Here is a 14033-nt window from a genome sequence, read left to right on the forward strand (position 1 = left end):
AAACAAAATACAGGCATATGAGTTGAGTATTTACCTCAAGTAGATACACTCCTTGGAGAGAACAATCATGGGAGAAAGAAGGGCTGCTTATGCACAGGTAGACAGCTCAGGGGGCAGGAGTGCATGGAGGGATGGACACTGGGAAGAGGTAACTATGGGGAGGAAGTGGGAGGGGAGCTGTTGCATCGTGGTAAAGTGTGGTTAAAGTCATGACACAAAGTATATGTGAACTGCTGTATGGAAAGTGAATTTGCTCTGTAAATCTTCACCCAAATCACAATAATTAATTAATTAGTTAATAGATAGATAGAATGCTGTGTGAGGACCATGGTCACAGGAGACATCAAGCTCAATTGGCGTAACATACTACACAAAAACATTGTTCCACATCCTACTTAGGTGAGTAGTGACTAAGATCTTAAAAGCTTGCAAGTGGCCATCTGGATGCAACAATGGGTCTCCCCTCATCCAGAGCAAAGAAGAATGAAGAAAACCAAACATGCATGGAAACAATTAGTCCAAGGAACTGGTACACCATCCTCAGCATATACGACTATGAGACCAGAAGAACTAGATGGTGCCCGGCTACCACTGTCAACCATTCAGAGGGGAATCTCTGTAGGAGATCGTAGAGAGAGTCGGTGAACAATGTGGCACAAAACTCAAAATCATTTAAAAAAAAAAAAAAGGGAGCAGGTTTGTTGGTCTGATAGAACCTGATGGAACCACTGAGACTATGGCCCCACTGAGACTATGGCCCCTAGCTACCCTTCAGGTTTGGAACTGAACCCACTTCCAAAAGACAGGCATATGAGCTGACAGTTTACATTCTACTCCTTGGAGAGATGAATCATGGGAGAACAGAAGGGCTGTGTATGCATGCACATGTAGGAGAACATGGTGTGAAAGCTGTGCTGATTCAGAGGACCAGTGGGAGATAGCTCAGGGGGCAGGGGTACATGGGAGCAAAGGACACGGGGAAGAGGTGGCTATGGGGAGGAATGGGAAGAGAGATGTTGCACTGTGGCAGACTGCAGTCAATATCATGGAACAGTGTGTACATGAACTGCTGTATAGAAGATGAATTTGCTCTGTAAATTTTCACCCAAATCACATTAAAAAAAAAAAAAAAGAACGCTGTGTAAAAGCACCATTGAGTCAGAGAGACTGGTAGGCACATTCTATGCACTCCTATGGGTGCATGCATGTATGTGTGTGTGCATGCGCATGTGTGCACACATACAGGAACACCATGTGAAAGCTGCACTGAGTCAAAGGTCTTGGCAGGGACATGTACACACTCTGATGAGCATTAAGTGTGCGCTTGCGCACACACACGCATGTAGAACACTGTGTGAAAGCTGTGCTGACTCAGAGGACCAGTGGGGATGTCTACACACGCCGATGGTGTGTGTGTGTGTGTGTGTGTGTGTTCATGTATGAGAACACCGTGTGAAAGCCATGTTGTCAGAAGACCGGCAGCAACATCTATACGTTCCAACAGGTGCATGTGTGCTGCATGTACATCTCAGAGTGTTCACACAGCAAGCAGCCCATGTCTTCACCTAGTCAGTCTGGCCACAAGGAGAGTTAACTAAGCCCCTGAAAGGTACAGCTCCAGGACTTCTGCAGCAAGTTTCTTGTTGTTGTTGTGTGCTGTCGAGTCATCTCCAACTCACAGTGACCCTCCTTGGGTTTCTGAGGCGGTATCACTACGGAAGTAGATTGCCCAACCTTCCTTCTGAGGAGTGGTTGGTGGGTTTGAACCGCCAGCCTTCTGGTTAGCAGTCAAATGCCTTAGGCACTATGCCAACAGAGCTCCTCTGCAGCAAGTTTTCAGAAGGCTTATTTCAGCCCTTTTTTCCATGGAAGAGTTTTTTCTCTTCTGGTACAAGGATTTTAGTAAGAAGTAAAGGACATGTATCCAAAAGTGGTTCTCTGGATGCCTAAGACGGGCCAGAGGACCAGGTATGGAAGAATGTACTTGACAACTGCTGCTGTCAGGTGCTGCACAGAGGCCCGTGAGTGCCCGACCCATACACACTTTCCCACCGGGACTGCACCCAATGCTACTCACATTTAACGCAGCTTCACCACACTTCTCAATCGCAGCAAGACCCTGGTTGTGGATGTGTGTCTCCAGGAGTTTCTTCAGCTCCCCCAGGCCATCCTGGATCCTGGACACGAGGTTGTACATGCGGCCCAGATCTGCAGGAGAGGTGGCATCTCACGCACAGACATCTGCAGGCCCACCCCACTGCTTGTCTCTCTCCTGATAGAAGGACAATGCACTCTAGTCCCCAGCGCCAAGACCACCCAACTGTGGTCAAAGGTTTCAACTCAACCCATGCGCATTCACATCCATGTATTTTTAGCTGAAATAACAAGGAAGCTATGCTACTGTAAAAGTTTATTTTTCCTCCTTATGAAAAATTACAGAATAGAGACAACATCTCAGCAGAAATGACACCGAATGTCTCCCAGAAGTCAAGGCTGGGTGGTGTTGCTGATGCTGACATGCAGTAGGCGCTCCAGTAAGTGGCCGTCCTCAGGACACACAGGTGCACACACACCATCATCAATGACTGATGTCTGGCAAGAATGTTGGTTTTCATCGTTTCTTTATGCTTGTTCCCAGCTTGCATACGCCAACTCTTCCTTCTACCAGCTCAGCTCACTTTCCTCGACTCCCCCCTGGTTCCAGGTACAGGTCTGGAAGGACATGCTTTACCTGGGTCATGCATCACCCTTCTTGTGAAGCTTCTATCAAGGGAACAGTTTTAACAATTTGGATGACCTATCTCTGAGGCAATATGTTTAGGTGAAAGTGTTTTATTTTACCCGATAAATTGCAAAGAGATTGAGATTCTTGCTTCCATTTATTTGTTCCTTATTTGCAGTGCTGCTGAGAATTCCAATCAAAAGCTTGAGAAGCACATGTGCAGGTATCACCAACTCCAACACTGTCTTGCAGGACCTTCTGCTCTCCAGGAAAGTCAACCCTACCAGCCACCCACCCAAACCCTGGTTGGGCTGGTCGAAATTAATGACAGGCAACGTGACTGTTGAGGCCGATGGCCATGCCTGTCTGCTCTCTACATCTGCTGCAGGTTCCACATGTCCAAGAAGGGAAAGTATTCCCCTAGGAAGCAAGAAAAATGCTGTCCCAGCACGAGGGTGGGAAAGTGTTCTTGCCACCAGGAGAAACCCTACATACTGGAGAACGACCCACGGCTCCATGACCCAGGAACCTCTACCATCCGCTCACGTGCCCTGTGGCTGGCCTCAGAGCCCCCATGCGGGGACGAGGATGTGATGTGCCCAGGCCCCACACTGCTCCACTCACACGGCCCAACACACAGGGGTGTTCTGCACTTCCTGGGCTTTCTGGTGCTGCTCCCACCAGAGTCAGACGCTTCTCATGGGGAGAGATGCCCACCCAGCACCTGTGCGGGTCCCTGGGTGGTGAGTGTCGCACGCCTGCCACGCGTGGGCCTCAGCACCCAAGCCTCCCCGCTCAGCGCACACGGTGGCGCCATCAGAGCCTGTCGTTGCAGCACCATCACGAGGCACCTGTGCTCACCTTCGTTCTTGTCGGCGTCCAGCAAGTTCTGGAACTCGGTGTGGAAGATCTCCAGGTGCTTCTCGATGAGTACCTGCTCGCACTTGCGCGCCAGCTCATCCTGGGTGCTCTCGTGCAAGTACACCTGGACACGGCGCTGTTCCTCCAGCAGCCGGGCCTCGGCCTGCGGGCGGCACACGGTGCGTTTGTTAGCCTCAGGGCCCCATGCAGACACGCTGAGACCCAGGTCCCTCCCCGCTATGACACCAGGCGAGGGGCCACCAGCCCCGAGGACACCGCTGCAGATCATCCCAGTCAATCAGACTCTGAAAAAAAGTGAGGGCAAACGTCCCCGTCTCCTCAGAATCACTGAATCTGAGCCCCTGCCTTCAACCAGGTTGTCTGTGCATCTGCAGACGGGCCACTGCAGCAGCAGTCTCTTGAAGGCCATGCCTTACCCCCACCGGTCCCGGGCTGGGTCCTGAACTGCACTGGAGGGGCAGACACACGCTGCGCATGCTGAGTTCTGCAGCACCTGACAGTGGCCCTGCCAGCTACCACACGCAGGCCTCATTTCCACCTCACAGACGAGGAGGCTGAGGCAGAGTCACCCAGCTGCTGAACGGGGGAGCGGGGGCTAGGGCGGAACTCAGCCCAGGGTCGCGAGAGTGGATGGAGCAGAGCGGGTGCGAGGGCAGAACTCAAGCCCACGGTTGAGAAAGAAGATGGAGCAGGGCTGAGGAGGACCCATGACCAGTCTGAGATGAGGCTGTGTACTGGGCACGTCGTTAAACTTGGCACTTCTCAGACTGCCTGAACTGTGCACTTACAGGGGTGCTACTTCCTGCCTGCTACCACTGCCAGGACCTGGCCATACCTCTTGGCCTCCAGGGAGGACTGTCCTCGACAACAGGAGGCAGGGCATTGTTTCCTGGGCTGCATGCCTGATTTTCATCAGACGCCCCTCTCCGGGAATGCTGACGCAGCACCCTCATTAGAGTCTCTGCACCAGATGGAACCGGCCTCACAAGCCTGGTGATTGAGACCACACACGCCAGTGTCTGGGGCCAGCTGTGCTCCCACCACGGCTGAGGGTGCACACCTGGGCAGAGGGCTCTTGCAGCCCCGATGTTCCTATGGACACCGCACTGCAGATGAAACCTGGCAGAAAGGGCCGTGTGACACCAAACGGGCAGATTCCTATCAGCCTGGGAAGCTGCTTCAACTGCACATCTCCACAGAAAACCATGTTGCTCCAGATGTAACCCTCAGGTAACTCCCACTGCTGCTAGCTTGGAAACATCAGAGATTTGTCTGTCCAGGACTTTCCCACTTACACTCTACCTCACTGTTGTCATCCTCTCTCTGGGGAAAATGCCCGAGACACCACACAGGTGCAACAGCCCAGAGATCAGCACCCAGGGACAAGGAACAACGGGCAGGTGTGAACCACGGACAGGCTCCCAGAGGTCCTGGGACATCTAAGCCCAGTGCCAGGAAACTCAGCCTGACCCAATCCCAGCTACCGCCCTGGCCTCGTAAGTAAAGTTGTCCTGGCCACGGCCTTCCTCACCGTATGCTGCCTTCACACCACAGCAGTCGAGCTGACCAGCTGCAGCAGAGACCACAGAACCCACTCGCTCCCGGGAAGTGTTGACCGTGACCTCGACAAGAACAGGAGTGAGCAGCGCGGCCCTCCACGGCCCAAGGCCCCTCGTGGTAGAAGGGCCTCTGTCATCACAATCCCCCGTTCTGCTCTGCTGTGTCCTGGGGCATTTGGGATGCAAGTGTGCAAACCTGAGCACATTTACCTCTGCAGCATCTGCTCTCTGGGACTCAGTGCAGACTATGCCCCACTGGCTGTAGGTGGAAACTTCAGCAGAAACTGAAGAGGTTCCAGCCGTGAACATCACCCTACCACTGCAAATATGTCCCTAGCCCAGTCAGGGGACACAAAGCAGGTCAGGAGACTCAGACTCACACTCTCTCACATACTGAACACAACGTGCACAGCACCACTGTGTTGACTAGCGGCCACGCTAGGCACCACCGACGTTCATGCTCACCTTCTTCATGTACTCGGTGACAGGGTTCTGTTGCAAGAACTCAGTGCTCTCTCTCGTGTAAAATCTCTCCGTGTCAGCCAAGAACTGAGACTCAAAGGATTCTTTGTACACAGTTAACGTCGGGCCCTTGGCGAATGCATCATCCTCGTTCAGCCCCAGTTCCACTGAAACAAACACGAAGTGCATTTCAGTCACCCCACAAAAAGGCAAGGCAAGAGGTATGTTCATTAACACTAAAGCACACTGTTTCACTAAAGGAAGACAAAACTCAAGTATTCTGAGCCAGCGCCAGGCAGCCTTCAAAGGGCAGGGGAAATTCATTCAGACAACTTTACAGTTCCAAAAGCTTAAAAACAATACAAAGAAAACAAAGATAAGACTGCGAGAGGGCAGGGGATGGAACAACCAGATGAAAATATAAGCAAAGTAGTCTCCCAGTCACCAACGCGATCTGTTCCTGACCGTGTCTTTAAAAACGTGTAGGTAAGACAAAACAGGTGTGTATGGCTTTTACTGAGCTTTCTTTAGTTCAAGGAAAGGAGCTCTGGTAGAGTAGTGGGTAAGGCATTTGGCTGTGAACCAGAAGGTCATTGGTTTGAACCTACCATCCATCTGCTCTGTGGGAGACAGCCTTGGAGACACTGTGGGCAGCTCCACCCCATCCTCTAGGGGCGCTGTGAGTTGGAATTGATTCCACAGCACTGGGTGTGGTTTGGGCTTTGCTTCTATAAAAACCGACAGCCTCGGAGACCCTCTGGGGCAGTTCCACTCCGTCTCTAGGGGCGCTGTGAGTCGGAATTGACTCCATGGCAGTGGGTGTGGTTTGGGCTTTGCTTCCTTGAAGACTGACAGCCTGGGAAACCCTATAGGGCAGTTCCACTCTGTCCTCTAGGGGCGCAGTGAGTTGGAATTGATTCCACAGCACTGGGTGTGGTTTGGGCTTTGCTTCCATAGAAGGACAGCCTTGGAGACCCTGTGGCAGTTCTGTTCTGTCCTCCAGGAGCACTGTGAGTTGGGATCAACTCCACGGCAGTGGGTGTGGTTTGGGTAGCAAAGGAAAGAACTCCACGCCTCTTCAGTGATTTAAAAGCTGCACATGCAGCAAGTGAAGTGACTGTGCTGAAGGAATTGTTGTGAGGAGTTGGTTCAGTTGTTTCACAGGGAGAGTAAATTGACATTTACACAAACAGAACAATCTTGGGCTGGAACAGCACTGCCCTGCTACACCTGGTGGCTGACCGTGCTGCTTTTAATGTGTGTGGCTCTCCACAGTCCTGCCCGCAATCCAATCCCCAGAGTCAGGCTCTGAGGGGCTTCCGTTCCAGGGCTTCAAGCCGTAACTTTGCCCACTCCTGCTACTGTCACGAATCACTCAAACTGGAAAAATTCAGGTCTGTTCCTGTTTCACTTTGTCAGCTATGACAGAACTGGTTTGAACCAGTTCTAAGCCCTGCTTAAAAGTAAGAGTTGTCTGTCAGTCAGACATCTGTAACCCAGGCACTTCCTGTAAAGACAATGTTCCTGCACTGTGAAGAGTGTAACCAAAGTCACTAAGCAACATGTGCAGAAATTATAAAACAGGACTCTAAAGAAACTGTCAGATAAACCTTCACTGAAAACCCAATAAAATATTATTTTAAAAAAAACCACAAAAATAACTAATTTTAAACTTTCGAAGAAATGCAGTGTTACCCTCGTTTTAAAGAATCCTATCACTCAGACCTATCGGCTCCGCAATCTCAAGACTTCTGGTCACCTCCAGCTCCGCGGATGGCTCTCTCCGTACCTGTCCACCTGCACAGCCAGCAGAACCACCAGCCCCCGGGAGACTAGGCAAGAAAATAACTCAAACGCCTCTCCCACCAGCACTGCCTAACAGGAAGAAAACAACCCCTAGGACAGGTGAAATCAAACGGAATCATGCGGACATAGAATTGTTAAGTAGCTCTGTAAAAGCTCACAATATTCTTGATAAAATCAAAACGGTTGATTTTTTCCCGTCGTAACTGCCACTGGACATGAAAAGTCAAAGAAAATTAAGAAGAAACTGTTTACCGTACGACTGTACAACTCCACTAATCAGCCTCGTATTGATGGTCTCGCCGTTTCTTTCCTTCTCAATGAGTTTCAAAACAGCGTTTGTTACCTTTATAAAGAATACAGGAAACACGTGAGATTTGCAGTGTACAGAACCCAGTACACACCACATTCCCAGACACCTTAAACACTAAAATCCAGGTGACAATGCAACAGGAGAGGTACTTTTGACACACAAGAGTGACAAATGAAATCTATGAGGAATTTAGAAGGAAAATTTGCCCACTCCCACGTGCTCATGCATGCACACACATGCACACACGTGCACACACACTCAAACACATACCTGTTTATTCAACGGTCTGAACAGACAGTCTCTCCAAGTCACTAATGCAAGCTGGGAAAAGAAGAGAAGTCTAAGAAGTCGATGCTCTAACTACGTGTTTTCAAGACTAAAGTCACAGCAAATAACCCCACCCGAGATTTGAGTATCTGCCAGCATCTCCAGGCGAGAACGTGGTGCCGACCCATCACTGGGAGAGACAGGAGGTGCTCTCGAGTTAAACACGCCAAGAGGCACGCAAGCAGCACTGTTGATCCACCTGTACTCAAGATGAGTATGTGGACTGAAGGAGCAGATTAACCAGCTCAAACCACCATGGGGTTAACCAAGCAATGTGTCCCCAGGTCACAAAAGGTGACCAGGCTCTATGTCTGGAGTGTGGTGGCTGTTTGATGAGTGGAGACAACAGTGAGTGTGTCCAACAGCATACCTGAAATGGACCCAGGTGACTGTACATAAGGAGCGTGGTCCTTTTAAACTGAGAAAGTGAAGTGTAGTAATTTGTTCACAAATTCATATATCTCAAAAAATGGATTCTGTCATGTCAGAAGTTTTCCTCTGAGGTTGCCCAGTTTTCTGAGCGCACTCTTCCTTGGCCTGTAAGACCACATCCCACACACGTCTGCGCACACAACGCTTCAACGGCAAGCCCGCTGCCACTGCTGCTGTCGCTGTAGGGTGGGAGGGTAGTTACAGCCACTCCTCAAGGCCCAGGACTCAAAGGGGATCCTGGCCATACTGAGGCCTGAGCTTCTGCTGGGGCCACCTCCCAGTGTGCCCTCAGGACCAAGGGGCAGTGCAGGCACAAGAGAGCGTGGCCACCCTCACCTCAGCTTAGGTCACGGGGGACAGACTCTAAGGAGGTCGAGGTGGAGGTACTCGACCCCACCCATCTGCCTCCTTGCCTTGCCACAGAATGCTCAAGGGCCACACACTCATCAGTGACAACAAAGGACATTCGTCTCTGACCTGGAGTGTTTCACGCTGCTCTAGACCCCAGGGACAAAAGGCGAGGCACATGAGGAAGGTCCCCATCCTTACTGAATAGATCTCGTAGATGCCCTTCCGCCCTTCGTCACACTCGCGGCGGACCCAGTGTCGGTTGAGGTAGGCGCAGATCCCGTTCAGCACTTTGCTAGAGAACCGATAGTCTTCCCACTGCTGAGTGTAGAACTTGAGGACGCTCTCATCCATCAAATCTTCTCCGTCCTAAAAACACGTGAACTGGAGCTTTAAGATGAGTAATTTGTCACATGATAAAGACAAAAAATTAACAAAAACTGATTTTGTTACAATAAATTAAGGCACATGGTTATAGCTGATCTCTTTAAATCATCCTGTATGTAAAAACATGCTACCCAAAACCAAACCCACTGCCCTGGAGTCCATTCAGGCTCACAGCACCCCTAGAGGACAGAGTGGAACTGCCCCACAGGCTTTCCAAAGCTGTCAACCTTCACAGAAGAAAAAAACAAACTCATTGCTGTCAAGTCGATTTTGACTCATAGCGACCCCTCCTTGGGTTTCTGAGGTGGTATCTCTATGGAAGTAGATTGCCCAACCTTCCTTCCGAGGAGTGGCTGTTGGGTCACAGAAGCAAAGCCCAAACCACACCCACTGCCATGGAGTCGATTCTGACTCACAGCTTCCCTAGGGGACAGAGTAGAACCACCCCACAGGATTTCCTAGGTTGTCATCTTTATGGAAGTAGACTACCTTACTTTTCCACCTGGGAGCGGCTGGTGGGTCCAAACCGCTGACCTGTTAGCAGCCAAATGCTTTAACTACCGCGCCGCCAGAGCTCCTCTAAGAATATGCTCATGACTGTAAATTCCCCCAGGAATACAGCTCGGGAGCATCAAACTAAACACAGGGTTTTAACAAAAGTTCTTTCATCTCCAAATAAACTGGAAGTGTTTCCATAGTTTAAATACGCATGCACGCTCATGAAAGAGTGCTGAACTCCCAGGGAAGGAAGCTGGGCTGCTAGTGCCCTACATGCATGTGTGCTCTGAGACAAACAACACCCTGCTGTACAGAAAGATGCCCAAGGAAACTGCAGTCAATGCCACGAGACAAAGGGTATGTGAACTGCTGTGTGGAAAATGAATTTGCTCTGTAAACGTTCACCCAAATCACAAAAATTAAGAACATAAAAAGACGCCATCCGGGACACCAATGCAGGACCCTATGCTTGAAATGAATAGCTCAGCAAGTTCTCCCCCAGCCAATCCAGCATGGTACAATCTAAGGGGTAGACCCCTGCCAGTGCTCACCACAGCCAACAGCCAACACAGGGCTCACGTGGCCATCTGTTTTGCTGTTCTGTTCTAAACATTCAGTATGTTGCAAAACATCTTACCTTAAGAAGATTTGTCAAGTAATTCTTTAAAAACTCCTTTAGTCGCTTGTATAGCTCCAAGCCGACAAACTGGGCTCCTCCAGGTGTCTGCCCCTTCTTTGACTTGGAGGGTGGGACTCCGGCCCCGCGAGCCTGGTTTGACTGGTGTACGCTAGTACAGTAGTTGTACACGTGGCTGGGAGGAGGTCAAGGAAAACAATGCATGGAGCTGCCTCAACAGTGATCAAGTTCTACTGAACATTAGTACGTTTCTGACACACTAGCAAGAACGCAGGAACAGCAGGGTGTGAACAAATGCCTGCTCTCCATACCAACAGCGACATCCCCAAGTCCTCGACATTTCTGACACACCAGCAAGAATGCGGGAACAGCAGAGTGGGAACAAGTGCCCACTCTCCACACAGTGATGTTCCCAAGTCCTCGAGGAGCGGGGGACACGTAGCTGGGGAATGCGACTGCAGAAGAAGGTGGGGCTGACCTTGTGGGAAGTGGCACAAAGGCAAGGCTATGGACCAAAGAAGGGAAAAGCGATTCTCGACTCTGGGAAACGGAACCGCGATCTGCCGTGATGCTCAGCAGAGTCCCACGAGCATATCATGAGGACTGAGACACGTCAGGTCCACTTCAAAATGACTTCTAAACCTACACTTGGAGAGTAAAGGATGAAAAGTGGAAAAAACGGCAGCAAAGGAAGTGACCTCCCCAGTCTCACCGAAAGTCACCTCCCCTAGTCCCACCCGAAGGCGCAGCTGGCTACAAAGGATCCACCAACAAGTGGCAGCATTGCATGTCACTGAGATGTACGGGGCATCAGCACCTGCAGAGAGGGCTGCTACAGGGTGGGGGAGTGGATGAGGCAGACAAGCACCCTGTGCTGTTACAAACCACTGACTGCCGAGCCCGCCTGCACGCATTACTGGTGAGATGGCAAAACAACACTGACACTCAGCCCATCAGAGACAGACCAGCACAACACGTCAGAAAACAACAGGAAATTCTAATGCACTTTAGGATTTAGTATATATCAAGGTATTATTTCAGGTTAGTGGGTGAAAGATTATTTAATGAATGGCCACAGTGTGTTGAACACACTCTATCTTCCAAGATGTATTACAAGTGGGTAAAGAACTAAGTGTAAGCAGAAATCATAAAACAAAGAGCATACTGGTGACCATTCCCCAATCTCAGGCTGAAGAAGGCCCTGAGCATGTCCTTGCCTAGCTGCTCGGGCTCAGTGCTGATGGGAGGCATGGCCCCAACTCACTAGGACAGAGTATCAAGAGAGCCCCACAGCCAATGCCCAGAGGAAGGTGGCGGGTCATGGTACCACACTGCTGGCCATAAGAAAGGACCACAGCACCATGTCGTGCACAGTTATGAAGGGAAATGCCCTTGCCAAACCAGTCACATCTCTACCACAGTCATCTCATTTCTCAGGGACAGTCAGTCAGCTGAAGAAATAAAGCGAAGCTGACAGCATGTTTTCTACTATCATTTATCTCCCTCTCAACCAGGAGGTAAAGTAGTGGACGTTGAAACACCAACGTGCTATCAAAGGCCCCTGGGAAACGTGCACTGAACCTGCATCAGGAACGTCATCCAGGTGCTCAGGGGGACAGCACACGCCCTGGCCACACTGGGCAGCGACACCTGTGCCCTGTCCATGCCAGGCAGCCCCACAGACGCTCAGCGGGAGTGTGCATCCCAGCTGCGCCAGGCAGCCCCGTGGGCGCTCAGTGGGACGGTGTGCATCCTGCCCGTGCCAGGCTGCAGCATGTATACCCCATTCATGCCAGGCATTACCACGAGAGCTCAGTGGGATGGCGTGTGTCCTGTATGTACTGGGGTGTCTCTTTGAGAAATGCCCCCCACAGCAAATAAACCAAACCAAGTACCACATGTCCAAAGCAGACAAGTCACAGTTGATGATTAACACACGATTCCATGTTAATCCTCAGAGACATCTCTGAGTGGACATGCTGTGAGCCAAATTTAGAAGAAAAAAGTCTGAGCACACCAAGCAGTAATGAAAACAATCACTTCTCAAGCCAATTATACCATGATACTTTCTGTGTCAACCATGAAATCTAGTTGAATAGCACCAGATCAGTTCAAAGGTTCATGAGAGGAATCCTGATCAAAAGGGAGAAAAATGCAGGACAGAATTTCAAATTTTCATGGATTCCATATTCTCTGGGGCTACAGAGGCTGGAGGAACCCCTGAAACTCCTGCCCTGAGATAAATTTTAAACCTTAAACCAAAAATATCCCGAGAAAAGGTAATCACAGGGATGAAGTGGGAAGAGAGCTGTTATACTGTGAGGATTGCAACCAATGTCATAAAACAAACTGTGTATGAACTGTTGCATGGAAACTGAGTTTGTTCTGTAAACTTGCACCCAAATCACAATAAAAACAAACAACAAAACTCAAATTCCTAAGAAAGACCAAACTTGGTGGACTGACAGAGACTAGAGGGACCCTTCAACACTGTCACTCTAAGATACCTTTGAACTTGGAACACAAACCACTGTTAATAACTTTTCACGTCAGTAACAGATCTGCTTATGAAATAAACATTATCACCCATGAGTACAGTGCTCCCTTGAATAATCAACTATGTGAGACCAATGGTTAATACTGACCTTCAAACAAAGATGAATAGGCAAAGGTGCATGGAAACCAGATTAATGGAAACAGAACAAACAGTGGAAATCATTGTCAAAAATGCAACCAATGCCATGGAACAATTTCTATAAAAATTGTAAAATGGGAATCTAATTTGCTGTGTAAAACACAATAAACACCTAAAACATAATAAAATACTTTTTAAAAAGAAGAAAAAAGGACCCCTGAAGTCTTCTTAAAGCTAATAGATGAGTTTACCTAGTAACGTTGTCAGCCTCATGCACTGTGTTCTTTTAAGAATGTGTACAAGGAATCAAAGTGACAACAGTAACTCTAGACATCAGACAGGACCTCAAGGGGTGAGGAGCTCATGTGAATAAGGGAGGAATAACTCAGAAAAGGGAGACATGTCATCAACAACTGGACCTGCAGGAACTGTCAAAATGATGTATGCTGTGCTGTGTATATTCTCAGCAACAAGGACAAACAAGAAAATTACATGTATACGCAGAAAAATACCAGTAACGAGGGCAGAAAAAAACGAGGGCTTCTGTCTGCATGAAGAAGTAAAGATGACAGAGTATTATAAAGATGACACAGTATTCTAAGGCACAGACTCTGAGCCGAGCACGGGAAAGCCACCAGGCCGTCCTGGAGACCAGCACCTCCATGTGACGCAGTGCCGGGCGGTCAGGTGCGGCTGGCTCACCGTGCCAAGTGTGCACCTCACCCCGTGGCAGAGGAGCTGCTGGGGTTACAGCCAGTCCTTCATGTTGAAGACTCAGCTTCTCTTTCATCTCTGGGCAGGAAGGCTATGAGGCAGCAGCCGGGTGATGGGGAGACCAGCCCCTCTCCTCCATCCCTCTACCACCAGCCGTGAGGCCCTTCTTCTCTGGGTCAAATGGACCTCCTTATCCAACACACATCTTCATCATGGCAGCATCACCCTGATGACAGCATATGGCAGAGTGGGGCGTCCCTGTCACACACCCTCACTACGACAGAGTGGGGCGTCCCTGTCACACACCCTCACTA

The 14033-nt window shown here is 49.8% G+C and overlaps 1 protein-coding gene across 1 annotated transcript in view; it reads right to left on the reverse strand.

Moving 5' to 3' along the window:
* Positions 1 to 14033, reverse strand: part of CUL1 (cullin 1) — a 31606-nt gene that overhangs the window by 12945 nt on the left and 4628 nt on the right. Inside the window, exons 2-8 of the mRNA XM_007955952.1 lie at positions 10371 to 10545; positions 9050 to 9217; positions 8012 to 8062; positions 7684 to 7774; positions 5629 to 5792; positions 3584 to 3746; positions 2078 to 2208 (exon numbers count right to left, since the gene is read on the reverse strand). Coding sequence (XP_007954143.1) covers positions 2078 to 2208; positions 3584 to 3746; positions 5629 to 5792; positions 7684 to 7774; positions 8012 to 8062; positions 9050 to 9217; positions 10371 to 10545 — 943 coding nt within the window. The remainder of the gene's footprint in view (positions 1 to 2077; positions 2209 to 3583; positions 3747 to 5628; positions 5793 to 7683; positions 7775 to 8011; positions 8063 to 9049; positions 9218 to 10370; positions 10546 to 14033) is intronic.

The sequence above is a fragment of the Orycteropus afer genome, unplaced genomic scaffold (genome assembly GCF_000298275.1).
Source record: "Orycteropus afer afer isolate SDZICR_OR568_19922 unplaced genomic scaffold, OryAfe1.0 scaffold00556, whole genome shotgun sequence".
Taxonomy (NCBI): Eukaryota; Metazoa; Chordata; class Mammalia; order Tubulidentata; family Orycteropodidae; genus Orycteropus; species Orycteropus afer.